Source organism: Danio rerio, chromosome 6, assembly GCF_049306965.1.
Source record: "Danio rerio strain Tuebingen ecotype United States chromosome 6, GRCz12tu, whole genome shotgun sequence".
Classification (NCBI taxonomy): domain Eukaryota; kingdom Metazoa; phylum Chordata; class Actinopteri; order Cypriniformes; family Danionidae; genus Danio; species Danio rerio.
In genome coordinates this window covers 53,214,462-53,241,672 of record NC_133181.1, presented here as the reverse complement: position 1 = coordinate 53,241,672, position 27,211 = coordinate 53,214,462, and the positions used below count along the sequence as shown (strand labels likewise).

The following is a 27,211-nucleotide window of genomic DNA, read 5'->3' as shown; positions in this document are numbered from 1 at the left end:
TTTAAGCTGAATACTAGCAACCTGAAAAATAATTATTCAAATATTATGTACTGTCATCAAGGCAAAGCGAAAAGAAATCAATTCTTAAAAATGAGCAATAAAACCATTATGTTTAAAAATGTTTAAAAAAATCTTTCCTTTAATCCAGGGGTGTCCAAACTCAGTCTAGGATGGCCGGTGTCCTGGAGAGTTTATCTCCAACTTGCTTCAATACACCTGCCAGGAAGTTTCTAGTATATCTAGTAAGCTTAATTAGCTGGTTTAGGTGTGCTTGATTAGGGTTGGAGCTAAACTCTCCAGGACCAAGTTTGGACACCCCTGCTTATAACAGAAATTAAGGGAAAATATACAGGGGGGCTAATAATTCAGGGGGACTACTAATTCTGACTTCAACTGTATGTTCCAATTAAATTGTTTTGTAATAACATCATATTTTTCCTATATAATGTCAGGATGAAGAGATAAGCATGCTTGGCGAAGTCACTCACTTACAGACAATTCTAGAAGATCTTGGCAACCTAACGGCTGATCCCAACACGCTGCCTCCTGCTAGTGAACAGGTACTGCGTGACTTCTAAACAGGCCAGCATGTGATATTATTTCTCTTTATAGTTGAATACGTGTTTTAATCCTTATTGTGTTTGCACAGGTTATTCTTGATCTGAAAGGCTCTGACTACATCTACTCGTATCAGACTCCACCCGCATCTCCTAGCAACACATTGTCACGCAAGAGCAGCATCAGCAGGTGAGTTCAGAGGCATGAAGAAATACTCTGCTAATATGTGTATTGGAAAAGGTAATTATAATATACAGAGCTCAACATATGAGTACACCCCCCACAAATGTCTCATTTAAATTCATATTTTCTATAGGAAGCTATACAATGTTATATTTGTGAATATACATTAGATAAGACAGTACAAAATAACTTATGATAATGGTCCAAAATTAGCACATCCAAATATATATGTAAATATTAAATAAAACAACAAATGTATAAAACTTTGTTAAAAATCTAGTATTTCGCAAGAATTTAAATGTATTATCTTTCTATTTCCAAAGATGTTCGATAACTAAAATATTATTTTAATAAATATATCCGTTTAATAAATCTGTTTTGTTCAAGTGCACCAAAATATATTGCCTATATTCACTGAGAAATGGATGCAAATATGCATTTTCAAAATGTGGTGTACTCATTTATGTTGAGCACTGTATATTATATTAATATTGCAGTTTTTTTGTTGCGACACTGATGTGTTTTTAACCCATGTCTAGCCATTTAAGATGTTGATGAACTTTTGATATTATATTACGTTTAATTATATTGTTAATTATTTTCATTGCATCTTTTTATTAACATTTTAACTATTAATCACAAAACACATCGAAACAAATCAACAGACAATGCCCATTTTAACAATGCTAAAGAAAGAAACTATATTATATATATTCATAATCCATAAAATAATTATAATAAAAAAAATAATAATAAGTAAATAAATAAAATTAAAATATATAAAGATTAAAAAAAACCATTATGACATCATAATCAAAATACAGCTTGAAGAAACATCAGTAAAATCCAATTAAGGAGTTCAGACTGAGAGGTGAAAAGGTCCCGGTGAAAAGCCTCAGAATGACACAGGTAGGGAACTCAAAAGGAATAATTCCTTAATAAGATTGTGCCACCCTTTCAAGGATGGGGTTATATTGTTGATTCTTTTAATGCAAATCAATCTTCCAACACTTTAAGAGTAAAAAAACAAAAAAAAAAACAAAAAAAAAAAGCAATAAAAAATATAGATGCAAAAATAAATAATACCCTTAAGTTAATACTGCTTGTTTACACCTCTTACTACAAGCTGAAACATCCACATCAACTACTAAAAAAAACTTTTTTGTTGAACAGAACAAAACATTATTATCATTAGTAGTAGTAATATTAGCTATAATAGTAATAATAATTTTGTTTATATGTATTTATCGGTTTCTCCAGGTTTTCAAAACGTATGCCATCGTCTACTTAAATAATGGCATATTACATTTTTCCTAAATTCTTGCATTTTGCTTTAAAAATGCTCAAAACTCTTGTAAAATTGTACTTTTAAAAAAATTATGTCAAGATATGGAGTGAGATTAATTTAAAAAATAATACTTTTACAAAATATAATTCATAAATCCACAAAATTCACATTTACAAAACACAATTCTTAAATACACCAGTCCCATTCATAAATTCAAAATACGATTCATAATACACACATCCAGTTCATTTAGTGATAATATTTCTGATATTTACTTGTGAGTTCACGAAAAGTGTGTTGGATTTATGAATAGTTTTGAATTTACAAATGAGATTTTGTTTATGTGAATTAATATTTCGTAAATGTGTTATTTTTGAGACTTATCTGGCTCCATATCAAGATTAGTATCACTTTACATCACAAAATGATATCACTGCACTTAAAACATTCTGAAGGCATAAATTTGTCATGAAACAAAGCTTACACTGCAGACATATTCACGTATTATACATATCAGCATATTTATTTATTTGTTAAAAATATTGCCACAAAATGTACTGGAGGAGTCATCTTAATCATTCTTTTGGTGTTTACTTTGCTGCAATGACAGGTATATTGTTTTGTAGCTTACATACAAAGATATATCAGTTGTTTAAAATTGATTGGACAAGCAAGTGTGAGTGTGCATTTAAAAACAATTGAGCAATATAGGAAATAAATAATCTAGACTCTCTCTGTCTTTCAGTAACTACACGTCTGTGCGTCACGTCCCGTCTCTGGACTCCATCTCCAGTGCTGTGGACGGGCTTCACCTGCGAGCACCAGACATTACACAGGTATCACCACAACATGCACACTTGACGCAAACCATTTGCATAATTCACTCAAACACCCATACGACTTCATTCAGCCAAGAGAAGTCTCGAAATGGCTTCAGAGCCTCCAGAAGATCGTGGTGCCAAGTCTAAACTTCATAATTCCAACCCCTTTAAGCCTATTTTAATTTGGGTTGTAATGTGCATATTTTATGTGCATAATTAGGCAAAATCAGCTGAGGTAAAGTGAAGGCTACGAGCGAGACCTAGCTGTCACTCAAGTGGCCACGCCCTTAATTATGCAGACTTAATATAGCCTAATGTAAAGGAAAACGTATGAGTTCAAAAAAAATGTACCCCCCCTCACAGTTGTCATGAAGTGTAATATTAGCTACTGTATATGAACCAAAATTGTTTTTTGTACCAGGCTGTAAACACCTTTTTTTCTACTGTAATTTTGGCCATTTTAACAGTGGGGTCAATAGAAATTTGCTCTATATGGAGCCAGGACTAGCAGAATTTCAATGAATTGCAGTTTCAGTTACTTCCGTATTTGATTCACGAGGGAGAGTGGGAGGTTTACCAAGACATTTGTTGAGGAGTCTTCTGGGGTTTTGTATTTTGGATTTGACACCATCTAATTTCATCTATTTCTCTTGTTCCACTGCTCTCTGGCCCTCGTCTCGATCTGATCTGATCTGATCTCTCAGCGCTCACGCAGTCCTCTCCTCCAGGTCGGAGGAGAGGAAGGCGCTCGCTCTCTCAGTGAGGGAAATTCTCCCACAGTCCGTCGCTCCGGCCACCGCGGCCCACACCTCCGGCACCGAAGCACTGTGAGCGCAGACTCAGTGTAGTGCTGTGTGTGTGTGTTTGTCATACTGAACCTGTGAATAGACTCATGGTTGTTGCATGTGTTACTGGACACACGTAGCTCGAAAGGTTTTCCTCAGTGTTTGTCATTGTGCATGTGTGAAGGTTGTGTCTGTGTGAAGGTAGAGACCGCCATCTGCTGGACATTCAAGGATGGATATCTGATGACGGAGAGAAAAACATGTTAACCTGTACACTGTACTCAAACTATCTAACACAAAAATACCTGCATGCTGCTTTATAAATAATAATCATAAGCCCATCTTAACCTTTGTACAGTTACCCAGCTGCAGGCCCATAGCCAGTCTTTTAAAAGGGGTAGTTATTTTTTCTCAAAAAGTGGACCTTTTTGCAGTTGTTTGCTTTAATTTTTTATTAAATTATTAGGTTCAAATACTGCATTTTAGTGACACTTTAAGCACTAATCTTTGCTTGATTAGCTTGTCGGATGATGATCACACTATTTGAAGCAACAAAAATATTTACAATTTTGTCAAAGTGCTTAGTACTGCTTACCCTACTATTTTACCACGATTTACAATTGTTGAATACACGTTTTACAAATGTGCATTTAAACAAAGTCATTACAGTATTATAAATAACTCTAATGTTACGTTACTGTTTTAAATGATTGATTTTAATAAATATGAAAAATATGTATATTTTTAAACATGAAATTATTATCATCCATCATTAAAAACTAAAAAAAAAAAAAAAAAAAAACTCATAAGGAATCTGTTAAACTTATTTTAAATCAAAAACTGTAGCCTATAGGCAAATAGCAAACTGGCCAGCTCATTTCCTCAGTCAGAATTTGTCCATTTAAATAATTAAAGCCTTCTTCTATCTGTTATTTCCACAATTAATGATGGCACACTTTCAAAAATGGGACAAATATGCTCAAATAGGGGCCAAATTCTGGACTTTGTCAGTGGGAATCCCCACCTGGCTAGGGGCCTGACCTGTCTATGAAAAAAAGGAACGCAAAATATAAAATCTAGCAGTTTATCATGCATCCTAAAAGTAATACAAGTAGAAGTTATGGCTGGGTGATAAATCGATTTTATAGATTAACTTGAGTGTGACGTTCACATCAATTTGTTTGAATTGAAATTACATAATAAACAACACGGGCACACAAACACAACCGCCAAAAAAATTCATGGCTTATGCATTCACCACGAGACGCACGCATTTAAAACTGCATGCCACAAATTGTATTTCTCACAGTGAGTAGTAACAGATGAGACAAATAATAGAGAAGACGCGAATATGATAGGAACTGTTGCGATCTGATGTTGAGTGCTGTTTCTGGATAAATGAGGGGATCCAGCTGCAAAGACATTACACCGTAAATATCATCACTGACAAAACTCGCTCAGTGCACTAGACTAATCTACTAGATGCAGCGACCCCAGGCAAATACCAGCAATAAAATGCAACCCTAGTATTAGTACCTTACTGATATAACACAAAATCAAAATGAATAAACCTCTGAATGCATGTTCGTTGAAAAATAATCTCGAAAAAGGTCCTCTTTAGCAATCATTATGAGTTTACTTTCACTGTAATTGTATAAAATGGTACAATTATTAATATTCTTTTTATTATAAAAGTCTTGTATGCAATTAAAATAGAGCTTGTGAAATTTGTTCTTTTAAAAGACATCTTTTTTCTTGAGCATTTTTATATCCTATGATACGCTTATATAGGTTAATAGCCTTCAACTCCAAGCATTTTATGTTGTGGTGCGAAAAATTCGATTTAATTATTCATTTAAATGTAATTATTCAGTGTTTTGTGTGAAAATATTGGGGATATCGCCCAGCCCTAGTAGAAGTATTTTAACTCTGTGATTGCTTTGTTTCATGTTTTGTATTGTCTTGTCATTTGTTTATTATTTTCATTGTGAGAATTGTGACGTGTGTTGTTTTACTCCTGTTGTTTAGGTTTTTTATACTGTTGTAGGTCATTCAGATTTAATGAAATCTAATATATTTGCTGTTAAAATACTCACCCTCTCAGCCCATTCATAACGTGGTTGACTTTTTTTTTACTTTCTAAAATGTATAAAAATTCATAGAAATCCAAGTCATTGGGCCGGTGACACTTTGAGAGGTAAAAAGTATGTACAGGCAAAAGAAAACTACCACTTATGGCTCCTGATGATGCATTGGGTCATATGAAATGAAATGATCAGTCTATGCAAGAAACTCAGCAAAGGAATATTTACAACATTTAATATTTACAAGCCTAGCCTGTTGAGGAGTAAACTGACAGCAAAGTTTTTGAGTACATTAAATAAGGAGACATTAGCACTTGGTTACACTGGGATGTTTTGGAGGACTTGACAGAAACTCCACAATTGGGAAAATCCTGGTCCAATTTTGCCTTGCTTATATGTCACATTATAATAAACTGTAAATCATATTGACTTTAAAACATTGGATCATAATGTTTTGTTCTTGTTTTCTGTTGAAAAGGACTAATGAAGTGTGTTGTTGTGTAGGATCAAGGTCAGAACTCTCCTGGCACAGAAAATGGCACCTCCATGCCTCCTCTGCACAAAATTTACAGCGGGCATGAGGAGAGAGTCAGGACACTGTCCTCCTCGGGCAAGGTACAGGATCATTTTATTGCAATAATGATGCACTGTTTTCTTACTTCTGTGAATCAGTACTAAATCTGAAACAACAGGGCTTCAAAGTATGAATAATAAACTGCATGCTGCAACCTTTTTTCTTATCAATGCAACTTAATTTCATTGTACTGATGTCACTACCAATTTGCTGATAAGCACTGATATGCTTATTGCATATTAGAAATATTAAATGCCAAAAGCAGAATTAAATCTTCAAATCACCACACTGACTATTTATTAGCTTGTCTTAAACACAGCGCAGAGCTAAGGCTTTTACTACTAACACTGTCTTTAACCTGTAGCTGTAACCATGATATTTCTGTGGAAAAGTGGAATATTATAGACAATATTTGTTTTATTTTATTATTGCAGACATGATTTTAGTTAGAGATGAAAATGAATGCCCATTTCACACAAGTTGATATGATTCTTAGGATCATAAAGTATACTTTGGGTAAATTTCTCAATGGTAGTATAAATAAACACCCCTTTTACCCTGTCTAAAACATCCCAGGGAACATTTTAATTCATACCTCTTTAAATGCTAAAGAGCAGTGTTGGGGTAATGCGAGTTATGTACAGTTGAAGTCAGAATTATTAGCCCCCCTTTGATTTTTTTCCTTTTTTTAATATTTAAATAAATGATGTGTAACAGAGCAAGGAAATTTTCACAGTATGTCTGATAATATTTTTTTTCTTCTGGGGAAAGTCTTGTTAGTTTAATTTTGGGTAAAATAAAAGGAGTTTTTAATAATAAAAAAAAGGTTTTAAGGTCAATTTATTTGTATTTTTTTGATAAATACAAAACAAACCATTGTTACTCGATACTTGCCTAATTACCTTATCCTGCCTAGTTAATCTAATTAACCGAATTACTGTCACTTTAAGCTGTATAGAAGTGTCTTGAAAAATGACTAGAAAAATATTATTTACTGTCATCATAGCAAAGATAAAATAAATCAGTTATTAGAAATGAGTTATTAAAACTATCATGTTTAGAAATGTGTTGAATAAATCGTCTCTCAGAAAAAAATAAACAGGGGCTGAATAATTGAGGGGGGCTAATCATTTAAGGGGTTTAATAATTCTGATTACAACTGTAATAATATTACTTTTCTAAGTAACGCATTTTAAACGTTTTAGTAATAATATTTAATTTATAAAAATGTAACGAGTTACTTTTTTGTTTAATTATTTAGCTTTTAAAATAAAAAAAAGCTTAATTAAAAGTTGAATTAAAATTGAGATGAGCGAATGCATTGCTTATTTTGAACACATTGTACAAAATGGAAATGAAAATGAACAAACATTGAGTTGTACCTAAATGGTTTGAACTTTACTAATATGACAAAAAGTACAAAATGAGCAAACACATTGCTTTAAACTTTCATTAATCTCTGTATATGACCTGTGGAGCTCTGGGCTCAGGAGATAACATTATCCTACATCATTTTTATTCGATGTGTGTTTTTTAGGTAATAAAGGTGTAGGTTATACAGTGCGTTGTTAATTGCAAAAGAATTATTGTAAAAGAAGCCTGCAAGTTCTGAGATCAAGAGATCAAGCCTCAGCCTGGTTAGAAAACGTAAAGCAAGAGTAACTTGAAAATAACATAACCATAAACTTACCATATAAAGTAAATATGTAACAGTAACTTACATATTAGGACATAACTTACAGTAAGGAGAGTAACTTAATATTGTAATGCATTACTTTCAAAAGTTCCCCAACACTGATAATGAGCTGCTGCTCTTCTCACCCCTCTCATTGGTAGCCTACCAATCCGTCTTTGAGGAGTTAAACCTGCGCAACACACACACACACACACACGCATGCACGCACACACAAACACACGCATACACACACACACACACACACACACACACACACACACACACACACACACACACACACACTCAGATATGATTGCGTTAGGCAGGGCCGGAGTGGGACTCTTTTTCAGCCCTGGAGTTTCAAGCCTTAGACCGGCCCACCTCAGTTCACCACTGACTATCTTAAAATAAGGTCATTTCCAATTCAGTTTCTAATTACACTATCACGTCTTTTTTTTTTTTTTTTTGAGAAACAGCTGTTTTAGAACTTCAAATGTTCAACAACCCTTATAGTATTATATGTCTTAACAATAAAAATGAAAAAAAAAACCTTCATAGACGAGGACCGAACCCTGGTTGACCGCGTCTTAACCTAACGTGCTAACCACTGTACCATAACAGCTGTAAGTTGAATAGTGACTTATCTAGTTATATCATCATTAACCTGCAGGCTGCATCGTGCTCACGAAGTTACGAGAAAATAGATAACAAGAGCAGAGCTGCGGTAAAATAATAAATAAGAAGGCTGTGGTCAAGTAAATAAATAAATTATATTCAAAAAGTGTGACTGCTGAGAGCAACAGATTCTGGAGCTAGGGACACCGGCCCTCGCGGCCAAAAAACGGACCGGCCCACCGGGAATTCTCCCGGTCCTCCCGATTAGCCAATCCGGGCCTGGCGTTAGGGCATCTGTTGTGTGTATAAACATCACATATAACTTCCCAGTGCTTGACATCGCAGGCCACCATTATCAGTGTAAAATGCATTCAAACAAACATCTGCATGTGTTAAGTAACATTGCTGTATTCAACAAATGCTCAGCATGTACAACTGATACTGGTTCCACTGCTTTCATATGTTAATCTGCAGCCCTGTGCACCTCTCGTACTGCTACAATTATTGTGATCGATCTTCCAAATAGTGATTGGCTTTTTTCCGCTGTGTGTAGCCACAGTCAGCTCGAGAGCAGCTGGCTCTTACTCTAGGAGGAGGACTTAATTCTGAAGCTCCTCGAACCAGCAGGGATTCCCTTCACTGCTCCAGCGGATACAGCACTCAGACCACCACGCCATCCTGCTCTGAAGACACCATCCCGTCACAGCACGGTCAGTACACACATGCTGAATACACACACATGCATGATTGAGACAATTTCTTTTTCTGTCTTGTGTTTTTCCTTTTAAGCTTTTAGTGCACATATTAAAGCTTGACGTGTTCAGTAGATTTTCCTTGTGTTTCTTTGCATAACACTTTTCTCCTTTTTCAATGTTTTCACACTTTAACGTCGTTTCTCAAAACACAGTAATCCGATTTGTGGTTTGTGTGCGTATCAAATGTGAAGCAATTTCAGACTAAATCTAATGCGCTTGCACAAACCACAGGCTTGGATTGCTGTCCAAAGTGCGTGTTTTTGGCCGTTTGTATACATGTTAAATGTACTTTATTGTTCTTTTACAGTGATAAAGAAAGAACCTCCTCTATATGGTAGGTTTCTGAATGTCATTGCATAGACTTGATTATTATCATTGTGATCATGTACCAATAATGACCAACATTCTGTGTGTTGATTTTAGGGAATCCATGTCATATTGCAGGGGTGCATTTGTTGAATGAGTGTTTTCTGTATGTGTAAAATTTGAGTGTGTGTGCAGCCATGAGAGACAGCTTGCATCTCGTCCATCGTCTCATGTTGGCCAAGTGTAACCCAAAAACTGGCATTCAAACAGAGCTCAGTGTGTGTGTGTGTGCGTGCGTGCGTGTGTCTGATGGGTTTATTTTTATGAATAGTCATGTACTGTTCATGTAGTCATTTTTAGGGCTGTGATTTTAGTCCAGATAATTCTTGATTATTAATTATTTAAAGCTTTTCTTGTCGTTTGTAACATTTTACAATAATGTTACATTGTTCAAATCAAAAGTTCTATCTTATGATATTTAATGAACCAGAGCTAATGTGAACAAACAATGATCAGTGATCTAATGTTAACAGATGAACGTTACTTCAGTGTCTCAGATTCATTCAGTTATTAATAAATGCTGGATTAATACACAATAAAGTTTTCATTACTACAGTTTTGCAAACATGTTTTATACCATTTAAATGTATATTTATTGTGCATGCTGTATAAGTGCACATACATTGTTTACCCATAGTGCTTACATGGTTATAATACAGCAAGTTATACAACAAGCATTTGTAGATAGTTTGGGCTGGCTTTTGCAGCTGGACAATGCTTTACAATGCCCTTGATGGGTGAACATTAGCCAGTGGGGGAGTGTCTTTTGTCTCTCCAGGTGTGAGTTATTCATGATCATTGTCAAAATAGACATTACAAAATGTAAATCATTGTAATGTTTTCTTTGAGCGAGAGAACAGAATAATTTTCACATAATTGTGAAGTAAATATTCTAGCCTTCAACACTCAATATCTTAAAAGTTTTATTCAGTACCATTCAATGTGTTTTTTGGACCTTATTTCAGCTACATTTTTGCTCCAAAACCTACTAACCACGCATAATATATATTTTTGTAAAAAACACAAGCATGTACACCCACCTTTCCCACATATTACTGTAGCACAGTTTGTGATGAATACAAAAAAATACATGTTGGCCAGTACTATGTAATAAGTAGCCGAAATAAGCACAAATGTTTGAGCATGTCAAAACTCAGGTGCCCCAAAATCACCTCAGAGGGTTAATAAACACTGCGCTCATTGTTAGGTAATGCTTGTTAAGTTATGGGACCTTATTGTAAATTTTACTCATGTATTGCATGCACAAATATGCATTTTTGTCTTCTGGTGGTCCTTTAGCCCCACAAGGTAAAAGTTTGCTGCTTATTAAAACATGTTTTAATCATCTGAAATGATTATCTCTGTAGTTGAACACCTTTTAGTCCTCCATTGTCATTCCCTGCGTATGCTACGTCTGCTTGCATTACAGCTTTAATTCATTATTCGTCATTATCATTAACTCTTAGTTCTTTGTGTTTCTCTGCCTTTCAGACTATGACTACATCTCTCTGCATGGAGGAGAGGATGCTCACAGCCAGTCTGATTTTGATAAATCTTCCACAATTCCTCGCAACAGTGACCTGAGTCTCAATTACCGCAAAATGTTTCAAAGCAAGAGGCCGGCATCTACCGTCAGTCTGCTGATGGATCCAGAGCCTTTAGGTCCTCACACAGCCACCATCCGCCGTAAACCCTCCAGCAAGCCCAACATCCGCAGAGGAACCATCAGTGGAGGCGTCCCTATACCCATCTCCACACCGCAGGTCTGCTAAAACAGTCAAAAAAAATCCTTGAACGTACAGGAGAACTGCTAGAATGTGTCTCAAGTTTTGGCGTTCATTTTTCAAGTATTTATAATCCAGCACTCTATTCACCTTATTCTTTGCCGTCGAGCGGGCGCAGCCATTTGAATCTTTTGGGCTCGAGACTTCCAGTCTCATTCACTTCCATTCATTTCTAGATGAAGTTAAAAACTGCTCGTTACGCTGCTTGATGTTGCAGCCTGATATTTTCTTATTATATTTTTCTACTTGGTCTGTATAGTCATGCAAACATTTGTTTGTAGAGCAAGTAGTTTGACCGTTTTTGCCGTTTATTACACTTAGTGATTTCTCCCGTAGGCGACTGAATCAGAAGTTCTGAAACAATCAAGAAAATAGGCGCACTTCCGCATTTTAGAATAAAGTCAATTGGGTTTTTAAAAAGCATATGGCAAAAAAAGAGAAATAACTTTAATTACAAATGGGATGAAATTGCCCTTTAGGATTTTTAACATAAATTTACTTTTGAATTTAAAGGGATCGTTTAAAAAACAAAGCCACACAAGATGTTTGTGAATTTTGTTGTCTTCAGTAGAACATTGAAAATGTTTTGCTGAATCTGTGGTCCTTGGTGGTTCATAGAATGCAATGAAAAGTCTTCTGGTGTAAATGATTAAAATATGATTAAAATAAATGATAAAAATATATACAGTTGAAGTCAGAATTATTAGCCCCCCTGAATTATTAACCCCCCTGTTTATTATCTTCAATTTCTGATTAACGGAGAGAAGATTTTTTTCAACACATTTCTAAAGATAACAGTTTTGATACTTCATTTCTAATAACTGATTTATTTTATCTTTGCAATGATGACAGTAAATAATATTTGTCTAGATATTTTTCAAGACACTTCTATACAGCTTAAAGTGACAATTAAAAGCCTAACTAGGTTAATTAGGTTAACTAGGCTGCTTAGGGTAATTAGGCAAGTCATTGTATAATCATGGTTTGTTCTGTGGAATATCAAAAAAAAAACAGGCTATGTGTGCTTCCAAATAAAAAACACAAACCAATGAATACACAAATTAGATAAGATATTAATGTTAAGCCTGCAGTGATTAAAAGCAGGACAGTAGAGTATGTTTTACAAAAAAGATTATCTGCAGAACAAACGCTATGTTGGATCTTCACTTTTAAGCAAAAAAAACATGAGTTAGTTTTATATGCTGTAAGTGGCCATTCACACAGAATGCGTTTTTCTATTCCAATGAGCTACTCTTTATTATTGTTTTATATAAATTCATTTGATGAATGTGCAACTGCTTTTATTCTAGCCGAAATAAAACAAAAAAGACTTTCTTCAGAAGAAAAAATATTATTAGACATGCTGTGAAAATTTCCTTGCTCTGTTAAACATCATTTGGGAAATATTTAAAAAGGGGGAAAAAATCAAAGGGGGGATAATAATTCTGACTTCAACTGTGTGTGTGTGCGTGCGTGCATGCGTGCATGCTTGTAAAATGATATGTGAATAGCCCCATACCATAAGTGATGTTAAGTGATCACTAAGCCTGTCACACTAAGACAGAAATTGTTGTCTCAAAACAGTTTGAGATAATTTTATGCCACTGATTTTATAACAGCGTAATAATAGAAATAAATAGCCATAACACTTTAAAATGCTTATCATTCTTAAGGTTATTTAGACTCCATAATTTAATGTTAAATTATTAAATGTCCTATTATAAATACTATTAAATGTCCTATTATAAATACTATTAAATGTCCTATTAGGTAAATGTCCAATTATAAACTTTGACACCATTGAGGTACTCTAAGTAAATGTCATTGTAAAATGGCTTTAGCATTATTTGTCAGTTTGTAAATATATATTGCAACAGTGTTAAATCACCATCTCCTCGCCAGATAAATATGATCCAGCCCCGGACACCAGATTTTGTCAGAAAACGGGTATCTGGACAACAAGTCAGCAGAGTTTCCAATGCCCAAACCTATGAACCAGTATTAAACTGAAGAACAGTCTCCTATTAATATAGGAGTTGACTGAGAAAACCAGAGAGGAGCAGAAGAAGGAGACGTAGTAATGATAATAAAGAAAGAGCAGAGCTTATTGAATAATCTTAGTTGCGTATGATTCAATGCTCAGACTTTGTCTGACCAAGATAAATCCAACAAGTGTTATTAAACCACAAGCAACAGCAAAGGAAAATTACAGCTTCACAACATTGTCCAGAGACAATACAGACCTTGAAATGGAGACATTCTCTTATCTCTTACACATGAAAACAAGTGTCGCTTAATTCTACAGTCATAAGATTATAACAATAAGGCAAAAACTAAAAAAATAATAAAGCAATAATTATAGGAAAATAATCATAAAAATATAAATGCATAAAAAATGACAAATAATAATCAATAATAATCCAATCATTAACTAATGATCAGTAAATTATATAATGAAATGAATAATGATCATATGATTAAATAAAATAATTAAATAAAGAATAAATAAATATGGACAAATGAAAATAAAACGCAAAACAAATGAATGGTTACTTTCTTGAAGCAACACACACACACATAAGTTTGCTACAAGGATTTTCAGATCTTTAGGTAAATTCTTCAACGGTAAAAAATATTGAGGTAATCTCCAAGTGTTACATGATAAGTCCATATTGATTATTGTGACAGGCCTATTGATCACAAAAGAAATTAGTATTTTGATGCCAGTTGTAATCCTGTACTATTTTTGATCTTGCTTACAATAATAAGAATATCACAGTAACCCGAGATCTCTTTCTCTTTTATTTTAGGTGCCTCTGAAGGCGTCCATTTCTACCGCTGGCCTGAGTGGCAGTGATGACATCACATGTCCTCCTGGAGTGACCCAAAGCAACAGAGTGCCCGGCTCCGATTTAGCTCACGCCAGGCATAATCTGTGTACGTCCACTCAAAGTCTGAGCGCGATGCCGCCTCCATACTATTCCATGTTCCCCGGGCAGCCACCAGTGGGCAGCACAGAGCCGCTGTATCAAATGAGCAAGCAACAGCAGTTCACACTACACCAACAACAACAGAGGCAGTATCAGCAGCAACAACAGCAACATTACAACCAAAAGCAATACAATCAATACAATCACCAACAGCAATACAATCAAGAGCCGCAGTATCAACAGATCCATCACAAAGAGCTCCAGCAGAAACTCAAACATCAAGTTCAGCAGCAGGTTCAAAACACGCTAGCTCACAATTCCGGCATGCCAAGTGAAAGCGGGCTGAATAACTCAGCTCAGCCTGGCGTGGATCATACAGACGGCGCTCCTGAACCGAGCAGCGGTGGAGGAGATATGTTAAGTATGATACGTAGAGGAGTGAAACTTCGAAGGACACTTACCAACGATCGTTCGGCGCCTTTAATCACGCCTAACTATCTCAATTGATTCAATTTTTTTTCGTTGAATTCGTCTGTGGCTTTTTTCCGTTTAGTGAATTCGTTCGAGCTTTTTCTTGTTGCGATTTTGTGTGTTTTTGTTTTTTAAGTGGAGGCAAAACTGTTGACGATTCTTGCCACTCGAAAAGACGTTCGATTTAAGTACACTGTGCTCTAAGAACAAACGTTTTGCAGCGTCCCTGCGAATGTCGCCTCTTAATAAAGTTGATTCTGCAGGCTACGTGCTTTACATATATATGTATACTTATATATACAGATATATATGTATTTAGAGATCTAGATTGACCGTCGGAGCTTAAAGATATATTAAAGTTATTTGTTTATGTCGTATTCGTAAGCACTCAGCCTTCTGGTTAGAGATCAAAAAACTTGTGTATATATTAGCGAAACTATGGAAAGACTGTTGTATTATTCACCTCTTTGTTTCTCGTTTGTTTTGGAGATTAGATAAAGCAGCACTAGGCGTCTATTTTTGTACAGTTTAGGGTAACTGAAAACTGCACCACTGCCTTTAATCCACCCAATGTCTGTAAAACGGATTCAGCCAATGAGTGGAGAGGAGGGGAGGGACCGAGCGTTGTGATTGGGTGGATGAATGAAGGACTGGATTATAGTGGATCATATTTGGGTTGCTTATGACTGTGAGAGCTTACGAAGGCATCACTGTGGTTATTTATTCAACCTGTTTGATTCTCAATCATTTTTAATCGTTTGTTCGTTTACCAAAGCTTTGACGCTGTAGCCCCGTAGTAGATGCATATAAATTTGCTCTCCTGGAGGATTTATTATAAAGACTCAATTCATAAAACCTCAAACTTGTGGCCTATGACTTTTTTTTTGGAGGCAATGTTTTGTTTTTGTATTAGAATCAAAGACATTTCTTGAAACAATTGTACTGTTCCTGGAAGGAACGTGAATGATTAGTTTTGTAGATTGAACTCTTGTTTTTTTTTTGTTCTTGTTTTTTTGTTGCAAAATGCCTTGGAAGTCAAAAGTGCTCCATTTATCTAATTTAAATAAACCGTATTGAATGGAAGTGGACGTTCTTAAGTCTTCGATTCCAAGCTACTCTTAATTATGGCTGCACAATAGTGTGTCTGCGGGGTCTTAAAAACTTTTAATGTCTTTCAAAAACAAAATTTTAGTGCTTAAAGTCTTAAATTCACTGAAATATTGTGTTGTGTGTCCGGAATCATTTTAAACAGGTCTTAATTTTCCTCTGTCCAAGTAAAGCTAACTGATTGGGTCGACATCCATCCAATCACCAGCAATCCATCTTAATAAAACCTTTTTTATATGCAAGTTTATATACATATATATATATATATATATATATATACATATATATATATATATATATATATATATATATATATATATATATATATATATATAATTTTCTTTTTTCTTTTTTTGCAAAGATCTACAGTAACTGTTTTTTTTTCCATTTTTTTTTTTAATTTTCCCCAAATTTACCCCTTAATCGATCCCAATTTTACCCTTTAGTCCTACCCCCCTGTCCTAATTATTTTTAGCTTGAAGGCGCAGCGCTAAGGGGAAAGCTGTGTTCGATGAAAAATACAGACTGTGGAATGTGTTTTTAACAGAAATATTTTGTAAACTGAATTAATGAATGTAAAATGTTGAAAACAGCTGATTACTGGCAACCACAGCTGCGGGTATTTTTCCGTAAAATCAAAAAAGGAAAAAAAACAGCAAAACGGTTTTTCTGTCACCATTGTGGAGGTTAGTAACGTCTGTGTTCAAGTGCAAGATGAACTAAAGAGTATTTGATGTTATGCTGCATCTTCTTTTGTGTAAAGGTAACTGTGTAGTTACTAATGCAGTCAAAATCTGTTTGCTAGTTGCAATCACACGTAAACACATTATTGCATATAGACTTTACATTTTTGTGCACTAAGCTATGATTTTGTAAACTAAACATTGTATCAGTTCATGAAATATGGTTATTTTTCGTACATTTATTCAGTTCTATAAAACTTCCATATTTTTCACAGAAAGATTCTGGCAACCACAGCTGCTGGTATTTTTTCGCAAATTTAACAGATATTTTACACAATAAGAGTTTGCTAATTAACACTCTCTTGGTGTTGATAATGTTAACACTTTCAAAAGTGTTATTTTTAACACTTATAGTGGTTCCCATATAAACTCTGAGGAGTGTTAATTTAAACTCCAAGGTAGTTAAATCTACTATCTAAAATTTGCAGTGTAGATACCCCTCCAAACCAGGATTTTTTAGGACCACTCTCGAAACCAAGGGGTACGAAAATTTCTCAAAATCGCCAGCTACAACAACAGTATAAGTGCACACAGAGGACTGGAGATGCACACATTAGTATTTTTTTTATAATTATTACTAATTTTTACAACAAACAAGTACCTTTTAATACATTCATAACAACATTCATGTTTTACCATCATGCTTAAAACAAAAAATAAAATAATAAAAAATTAAAAACTGCTAAATTTGGCTATCTACTCTGTCAGAAATAAAGCTACGCGAGCTGTCACTGAGTTGGTACCTTTTAAAAAGGGTACACATTTGTACTTGAAGGGTCCATATTGGTACCGCAAAAGTATATATTAGTACCTGCACATTGTAAGAGGAACACTTTTGTACTTTTTAGGTACTAATATGTACGCTTGAGGTATTAATATGGACCTTTTAGGTACAAATTTGTACCATTTAAAAAGGTACCACCCCAGTGACAGCTTGCGTACCTTTATTTCTGAGAGTGTATAATGCATAATAATAACTCTTGTATAGCAGTCCCACAACATACTTCCACATCTGTCACTCGAATACCCTATTAGAAAAGTCTAGTGGCTGTGAATGAGCTTTTTACAGTGTCTGCTATAATGTTAATGTTGTTTTCGTGTGTTTGCATAGATGAATATAGCCATGGTGTAAAAACACAGTACAGGTACGATCTTATTGCCACATTAGATTATGATAATAATATTGTTGCCTTTATGATTTTCTGAAGATAAATGCTAAAAAATAACGCAACTGAAATAACTACAGCAGTAAGAGCTTGTTATGATATGATGACGTGTGGGCGTGTTTTAGTGCTGTCCCTTTTCTTAAGGGTAAAATTTGAAGCCCTTCCCCTTCACAATCTGTAGGGGTACAAAAATAGAATTGGGATTGAGCCTAAAAAGAGTAGAAATAAAATTTATAAATGGGTATGTTTTTTTTTTTTTTTAAACCGAAACGCATTAGGTTGAATAGAAGTTTTACTCAATCAATTTGGACCTAAGGCCGACAAATATTTGTTTTTGATTATTTATGTAATTGCCTCCAAATAAATAGACTTTTAACAATGTTAAACTTGTCATTTAAAATATATATAAATGTTTATGTTGAAAAAAAAAAGTGTACAACTAGTTTTTTTGTTTTATTTTGACACAAAGTAAGTTGCTTAGACATAATGACATTTGATTTTGTTTTGTTTTTTGTAGCATGCAAAGAAAAAAAAAATTTCCCTTGGCCCAATCGGGCAATTAGAAATAATCCTTAGTTTTTAGCCCTGTACAAGTCTAAAGTTCAATTCATAATGGTCTTAAAAGGGTCTTAAAAAGTCTTACATTTGACTTGATGAAACCTGAAGAAACCCTGAACAAGTTTAATGGCTTGACACAATGTGTTTTATGACATGGTGTTTTTTATTAGGGTGTCACTGTGGCGCAGTGAGTAGCATGATCGGCTCACCGCAAGAAGGTTGCTGGTTCGAGCTACTGGGTCAGTTGGCATTTCTGTGTGGAGTTTGTATGTTCTCCCTGTGTTTGCGTGGGTTTCCTTCGGATTCTCTGGTTTCCCCCACAGTCCAAAGACATGGTAAGTGAATTGAATAAGCTAAATTGGTTGTAGTGTATGAGTGTGAATGCAAGAGTGTATGGGTGTCTGTGGCGACCCCCAATCAATAAAGGGACTAAGCCGAAAAGAAAATGAATGAATGTTTTATATTATATTAAAGCACGGTGTTTTGTTAGTGGCTAATTTGTATAAATGATATGCTTATTGACCAGGGGGGAGCCTTGGGCTCAATTAACTCCAAGCTCGGGGTTCTGTCCTGGGACAGCATGCCAAATCTGCTATTAACGGCAAGCATATCTAAGTGTGAACTCTTGAAACTGAAAAAAAAAGTTATTTTCGCATCGACTTACAACGCTCCATGTTGACAGAACAACACAGAATTGTTGACATCATTGCTGATTTATTAAAAAGGAAAAACTAAAATATTACGTGGCCCTAAGTATTCAGACATTTTGCTCAGCGTTTAGTAGAAGCACCCTTTTTATCTAATACAGCCATTATTCTTTTTGGGGAAGGATGCAACACGTTTTTTCACACCTGGGTTTGGGGATCCTCTGCCATTCCTCCTTGCAGATTTTCTCCAGTTCTGTCAGGTTGAATGGTAAACTTGGTGGACAGGCATTTTTAGGTTTCTCCAGAGCTGCTCAATTGGGTTAAAGTCAGGGCTTTGGCTGGGCCATTCAAGAACAGTTGTTTTGAAGCCACTTTATTGTTATTTTAGCTGTGTGCTTAGGGTCAGTAGCTATGTTTCCATCCAAAAATGCAATTGAACTAAATGTACAAAACTGGATTATTGCATAAAAGATGTGCGAATAAAGCAGCGTTTCCATCCAACGAGTCAAATCAAACAAAATCGTCACTTCCTGATTAACTGGCGCCAAATATCAACAGTAAAAACTAAATTTGCTGCAGTAGGAGAAGCTGTGTGAGTGTTTTCTTTATTTTATAAATGACTTGCACCTTAGAAAGCAATCCTGACACGCAGTGAGCGCGCAGTGGCGTTTGAAGGTGTCAGACGCGGAGCACAGACGCTCTTGACTCTGGAGGTCATTAATAATATAATTCAACCAATATTTAAACGGTACGATGTTTTAGAATGACCAAAACAACCGTTCAGATGTTCTACGGTGTGCTCAGCTTGATGGTTTTTCCATTTACACACATTTTCATCATCACATGATCTCTTCTCACAAAACCACATGACTTTTTTTATGCGCATACTGAAATTTGACATTTTCATCGTAGTTTATGTGCATCTTTTCTTATTGAATAAAAAGTTTATCCTACTCAGTTATGTGCATACGTTTTTTATGCACATTTTCAACATTTATGCACATCATGGTGTTTCAATCAACCTGTTTTTTATGCGCATGTGCAAAATGAGCATAAAAATAGGTGGATGCAAACATAACTAGTGTCTTGTCGGACAGTCTGAAGTCCTGAGCACTCTGGAGAAGGTTTTCATCCAGGATTTCCCTGTACTTGGCCACATTCTTTCTTGTATTTTCTTTTTTCTAGAGGGGATTACCCAGAATTATGTTAGTCTGGGTGATGCATGTCCATGTCACCCTGCAGCCCAAGACCGGTTACTCACTGAAGCTAAGCAGGGCTGAGCCTGTTCAGTACCTGGATGGGAGACCACTAGGGAACACTAGGTTGCTGTTGGAAGTGGTGTTAGTGAGGCCAGCAGGGGGCGCTCAACCTATGGTCTGCGTGAGTCCTAATGCCCCAGTAAAAGTAAAGGGGACACTACACTGTCAGTGGGCGCCGTCTTTCGGATGAGATGTTAAACCGAGGTCCTAACTCTCTGTGGTCATTAAAAATCCCTATCTATCCCTATCTAAATCCCTCTATCGGCCCTTACGATCATGGCCTCCCAATCATCCCCTCTCCAGCAAATTGGCTCTATCACTGTCCCTCCACTCCACCAATAGCTGGTGTGTGGTGAGCGCACTGGCGCCGTTGTCCTGTGGCTGCCGTCGCATCATCCAAGTGGATGCTGCACACTGGTGGTGGTGTGGAGAGACCCCCCTCATGATTGTGAAGCGCTTTGGGTGTATGGCCATACACAATAAATGCGCTATATAAATACACATTACATTACATTACATTACATGCACTGGTGTTTACTATAATTTTACTATGGTGTCATTTCTCAAGCGAAAGCCAATGCTGGACATAAACGTTTTATTTAGCATGTTCCTGTATTATTTTTAGCATCTACATTAAATGATCAACCATTGATTGTATGATACGATGCTGAACATAATGAACCAGATGTTCACAAGTGCTTCTTCACGCTCTCTCTATACTCTCCTTGATGTGTAATAGTTCATCATATCCATCACTGACATTCAGGCAGGTGCGCTTTCAACTTTGCCTTCACCACAGAACTTGTTGCTTTATTTCGTGCCGCTTTCTCTTTTACTGCCACCCTCTTATTTTTGTATACTTTTCAGGTTATTCTGAATCTAGGGTTACTTCACACCTGTCTGAGCTGAGTCTAGGATTTCTCAATTGTCCTGTGTCTCTTCAGTGAGGTGGACATTCACTCCTCAGGCTTTTTACTGTAGGATTAGCTTGCAGCTGCTGTACGGCGCTCCTTCAGTCTAAAAGAATATCGGTTTACCCTGAAAGGTGAGCTGGACGGGGTGTGTTTTTCTTCTATTTATGTTCATTGTTATCAGTGCTACTCATATCTGAAGCATTTGACTTAAGGAGGAGATGATGATCATATGGTATAATAGTGTTGGCAGTAAAGTGATTTATTATCTCGCTTAACCTAATTGGAGTCCTTTTTATGCAAACATGAAGGAAGGAATTTGCTTTTGAGTTTCAGAGCCATATTACCTTTCAGCTTGAGACTGGTTACTCACTGAAGCTGAGCCTGGTCAGTACCTGGATGGGAGATCACATGGAAAAACTAAGTTGCTGTTGGAAGTGATGTTAGTGGGGCCAGCAGGGGGCGCTCACTAACATATACTATTCATTAAATTTCTGTCGCTTTTCCTGGGCCGGGTCGCAGGGGCAGCAGTCTTAGGAGTGAACCCCCGACTTCCCTCTCCCCAGACACTTCCTCTAACTCCTAGACATAGTCCCTCCAGCTTGTCCTGGGTCTTCCCCGAGGCCTCCACCTGGTGGGACTAGGGTTGTAACGGTATGAATTTTTTACGGTATGATAATCGTCTAAAACAATACCACGGTTTGACGGTTTCGCGGTATACGGTATGTTACAAATGTTACAAAATAATAGAACAGTGAAGCAAATTTAACTTTTTCCAAATAATATATTTTCAGTTACTATAAACAACACCACTTACAATGAACAAATAAAAAATAAGAAAATAATAAATAATGTGTCAAAGTCCAAATAAAGTCCAAATAAACATGGTGCAAATCCTCAGTAAAAAAAAATAGATATAAATATTTACTATACTATAAATAGTTACATAACGAAACTAGATTCAATATGGAACATCCTTAGGTTTTATGTGCCAGCATGGATATGGTTGTCTGTGGATATGGATTTGGATATGGTTGTCTGCAATGTCTTTTGAAAACAGCAAGAGCAGCAGTTCGTCTTTGCTGTGTCACTGTTTTGTCATGTTTCTGTGCTGCTGTGCATGCAAAAGTACTTAGTATGAGAATTATTTCATGCAAAACTTTTTTTTTTTTGCGTTTTATTTAGCCGCGCAGAAATGTATGCCTATCTCTCATTCCGTGTTGTTCAAAAAGCTCATTGTTGGTCCACAAACAAAAGCGAAACCTATGCTTATTGGTTGTGATATAGCGAGTTTGAACCAATCTGGGCATGGAGGAGGGACAATGCATCAATGTATCATGTCTGGTTTGTCCGGAGACACAGTGACGAGCGTTTCTTTGTCAAATCAGCGTTGTCAAATGTTGATGACGTAACCGCACTGATTCCGGAGCCTCTGAAAGTCCGCGAATGTTATGTGATACAGCACTGTAAAGCTGGGATTCTCTTCTTTATGCTAATCTTTGTATTGTATGAATCGGATCAGCGGATCAAAAGTTATTAAACATTTAAGAGCAATACTTATTTTTAGCCGGGGGCGGCTGTCTCGGTCTTTAATGGTTTAAAACCATTGATATGCAATTGTTCATGGTATGATAATCGTGCACGTTCAAATCGTGGTAGACCGTCATACCGGTATATTGTTACAACCCTAGGTGGGACATGCCTGAAACACCTCCCTAGGTAGGCATCCAGGAGGCATCAGAAACAGATGCCTGAGCCACCTCAGCTGACTTCTCTCGATGTGGAGGGTGTCAGACACCCGGGTATCAGAGCTCCTCACCCTATCCTTAAGAGTGCACCCTGCCACCCTTCGAAGAAAACTCATTTCTGCCGCTTGTATTCGAGATCTTGTCTTTTTAGTCGTGACCCAAAGCTCATGACAATAGGTGAGAGTAGGAACGTAGACTGACCGGTAAATCAAGAGCTTTGCCACTTGGCTCATCTCCTTCTTTACCACAACAGACCGGTACATCGACCACATTACTGCTGCCGCTGCACCAATCCGCCTGTCAATCTCACGCTCCATCCTTCCCTCACTCATGAATAAAACCCCGAACATATACTGTATTGACACTATATTGTCTGAGTGCCGTCTTTCGGATGAGATGTTAAACCGAGGTCCTGACTCTCTGTGGTCCTTTAAAACCCCATGGCACGCCTTGTAACCCTGTTGTCCTGGCGAAATTCCCTCCATCGGCCCTCATCCGTCATGGCCTTCCAATCATCCCAATTCATTGAATTGTCTCTCACTGTTTCTCCACTCCACCAATAACTGGTGTGTGGGGAGCACACTGGCACTGTTCTCCTGTGCCTGCTGTCGCATCATCCAAGTGGATGCTGCACACTGGTGGTGGTGTGGAGAGACCTCCTCATGATTGTGAAGCACATTGGGTGCGGTCGTACGTGAAAAATGCGCTATATAAATACACACATTACTTAGTTTGTTTTGTGAATGTTTCAATGTTGTTTGTGCCTTTATTTAATTATGCGCAACCCTATCATGATCAAATCCACCAAATATCAGTGGAAGAGGATCAGTTGTTAAATGTTGAAATTAAGAAATATTAGTTACTGTGAACTTTCAGATTGTGCTTATTGACTAAAATCTGTTTTGACATGTTCTAACTTTTTTGTGTGTCAATTAAATAAATAAACAAATACACATAGGTTCCTATAAAGTGGATGTCCATGGAAAGAAAAAAAAACACATCAGCCCTGGTGATAACGGCTAGGTATTCATTAATTTAAAAGATTTAAAGCTTGGAGTTTATTTACATCCAGGGCTGATAGTTGAAAAAATTCCTGAGCCTGAACTTTTTTTCCTTGCTGATGTTTTAATTTAAACGCATTTATTTTATGTATTCGTAGTCATACTTCCGTACGTAATATAGTCATTTGACAGTACATGTCAGTCAAATTTATTGTGGCATGCTTATGTATGCCAGTAATGTCAGTGACACATGCCAGTGTCAGTGATCTTGTGACATGTGCCAGTAGGTGTCAGTATAAGCACATTATAAGCACATTAATCTTATAAGTCTCTTTGCTTTAATATTTAAAAATCATTAGGCAAATGACACCTGTTATCTTACATGCATATATGTTATGAGTTTTCAACATGCATTTTATTATAACTTTTTAAAGGATATTATTTAAAATACCTTAAAATGAAAATAAGTTAAATAATAAAATAAATGAATGAATTAAAAACATAGAGAAGTCCATATTGTAGGGAACAAAGGAACTGCCAGGATGCAATAATATACAGTACAACAGATAAGTGTAACCCCTCACATACATAAGCATGCCACAATAAATTTGACTGACATGTACTGTCAAATGACTATATTACGTACGGAAGTATGACTACGAATACATAAAATAAATGCGTTTAAATTTAAACATCGTGGAGTAGCTCAGCAAATAAACTAACTTGCGACGCGATAAATTAGGTTAAAAGTCGCGTAATGATTAAATATGGTTTTGCTCGTGTTAATTAATAGGTGCGTTCGACTTCATGCAGCGCTGCGCCGATCGATCGAAATCTGTCTTAAAGCGGTGCATTCTGGTTAGAAATCTTGTCCGGATTGATGCTGCGCCGACGCCACGTGACTGTCACATGTGGCATCAAAGTACCGCGACAGCGCTCCGAGATCAGACGGCAAACTCAGACCGTGCAGCTTCTGAAGAGCGACTGCAGGAGCTTTGATGACGACACCGATATTACACGATTGGCCAAGTTCACCACATGACAACAAACACGTGTATTTCGGGTTTATAATTGGACAAATTCCGATTCAAAAGTTTCAAAACAAACAATTCACTTTTCACACCCTCTCTATCCTGTACACATCTTGCTTATTAAAAGACTACAAATATTTTACTGCAGTATCATCTTTTGTTAAATAATCTGGTTATAAAGGTTAGCTTTTTTGCACAGGTTTATTTTTTAACTTTTTTATACAGACTATTTACTGCATTCATCTCCATGAACGATTTAAATGATATATTTTAGTGTATATTTTAGTGAATAACCTAAATATGAACTCAAATAAGTCTTACAGACTTGAAATAAGAAAATCATCATCATTGATCCTGCCCCCCTAAAGCTCTCTTAACAAATTAAAGTAAAGAACTATTTTATGAAATAATTATAAAATGGCTTTATTATTATAATATAAAAATATATATTTTATTTCCTGTCTAGCAGTTTAAAGGCGAAACTTCTACATAGCTCACTTATTTTACCTTTTGTTCTTTTCAACACAATCTTTTTGGATTAAAATGCTTTTTTGAAAATTCATTCATCATCCAAAATAATGTCATTTATTAAGACCTAATCAAAACACCTTGTTTTGCTTTTTACATGGGAAACTTTTATATCTATAAATGTACATATATGTAAACCCTTTTTTAGCAGATTCAAACAAGAAGTATTAGCCTAAAGGTTAATGTTTAACTCCTAGAATTTATGCTTATTGCTTTGTATTTAATAGACCTGTTCGTTTTTATGTTTATATTAACCTCTCATTTCCTCTTATTTCTCTCATGCATTTGTTATATATTTTATTCATAATTCTCTCTTATTGTTTAAAAATGAACTACAGTTTGAAGAGACTGTATTCTGTTTTATTTGTAAATGTTTTGTTGTTATAAATAAAAATAACAAAAAAATATGATGACGCCATGTGATCGGTCATCATGACTGCAGCAACTTTGAGTCCCGAAGTGTCCAGCTGTCCGTCTTAACGGCTCCGTTTTCAACCTCGCCCCGCCTGCGCTCGGCTAATCTCGTTGATCACCGGCTGCAGCTGAGCTTCATGTCGAACGCACCTAGTGTCATAAGCTTCGCCGGGTGTCGATGTCACTGCAGTGACATGCAGCGCGACACTCTGAGTGACACAGGTCACTACACATGCCACTAGCGAGTGACACATGACAGTGGAAAACCGGACGTGGCACCGGAAGTGTCACTACACTCAGTGGCATGTGCCAGTGTCATCTGTACGTCAGATGTCGTGTCACTCCATGTTAAAACTGCTACTGTGAATCCGCGTTCAAGCGCACACAATAAGCTAAAACTCGCCCCAAGCACCGGCAAAAACAAATAACAATGAATGTGTCGAGGAAAGAGTAAGGACATATCTTAATTATTTATTAATAAACTTATTCTGAGTCAGTGTCGCAGATCCTGACTGGCAACCTTCTTTTGGACTCGCCTTTACAGTGAAATTCATCTTTACGGATTACATGAAGGAGTTTTTTTGTTTTCGATTTGTTTTATTTCGTTAAGTAATAATTTAAAGCTTTCTATAAATATATTTATTATGTCTGTGAGGCATATACATTTTGCTTCATTTTGTTAAGCGCTCCTGTTCAAAAACCAGACGACAGAAAGCGCATAATTTTGGTTTTCTTTATTTTATAAAACGCTGTAACGTTTTTTGATGTATTACTCGTACTTTGTGAGCAAAAATGACGGATAACTTTAAATTGCTCCCACTGAAAAAATGCAAGTGATTGCTCTGGCGCCGCGATGTCCTGCAAGCTTTTTATAAGCAAACTATGCGCCTAATAGCACACATTCTTTAACGTTTAAGCTACCATTGTTTTATACTTGAACTGTTTTATATCTTTTATTTTAGGCAAGTCGTGATGATCTGAGAAGGCAAACTGATCAAACAGACAATTATGGTCTTCCGCTGGGCGCTGTTCGTTAAAAAAAACTTATTTTTAACGAATAAAAACTGCTCCAAACGTATTTCTAAATAAGCTGAATAAAAAACGAAACTAAGGATAAACACTTTGCCATTAGGCTACATACAAAAACTGAACTATGTCATAGCTGAAACACTAAGTTGTTTAAGGAGAAGGGGGAAATATATTTTTGTC

General features: G+C 36.1%; 1 protein-coding gene across 11 annotated transcripts in view; it reads left to right on the top strand.

Annotated features, from left to right (window-relative positions):
* mtss1 (MTSS I-BAR domain containing 1) overlaps window positions 1–15,972 on the top strand; it is a 104,924-nt gene extending 88,952 nt beyond the window's left edge. For 5 of the 11 annotated variants that reach the window (XM_068221742.1, XM_068221740.1, XM_073953051.1 and 2 more), the window contains 7 exons: window positions 453–560; window positions 650–747; window positions 2,775–2,865; window positions 6,224–6,334; window positions 9,137–9,293; window positions 11,196–11,467; window positions 14,299–15,972. In XM_068221742.1, the coding sequence (XP_068077843.1) occupies window positions 453–560; window positions 650–747; window positions 2,775–2,865; window positions 6,224–6,334; window positions 9,137–9,293; window positions 11,196–11,467; window positions 14,299–14,925 (1,464 nt within the window). In that variant the 3' untranslated portion in view covers window positions 14,926–15,972. Of the gene's footprint in view, window positions 1–452; window positions 561–649; window positions 748–2,774; window positions 2,866–3,554; window positions 3,678–6,223; window positions 6,335–9,136; window positions 9,294–9,645; window positions 9,673–11,195; window positions 11,468–14,298 lie in introns of all 11 variants that reach the window. The other 6 variants (XM_073953048.1, XM_073953050.1, XM_009302696.4 and 3 more) reach the window with 4 other exon arrangements.
* Window positions 15,973–27,211: the final 11,239 nt, after the last annotated feature.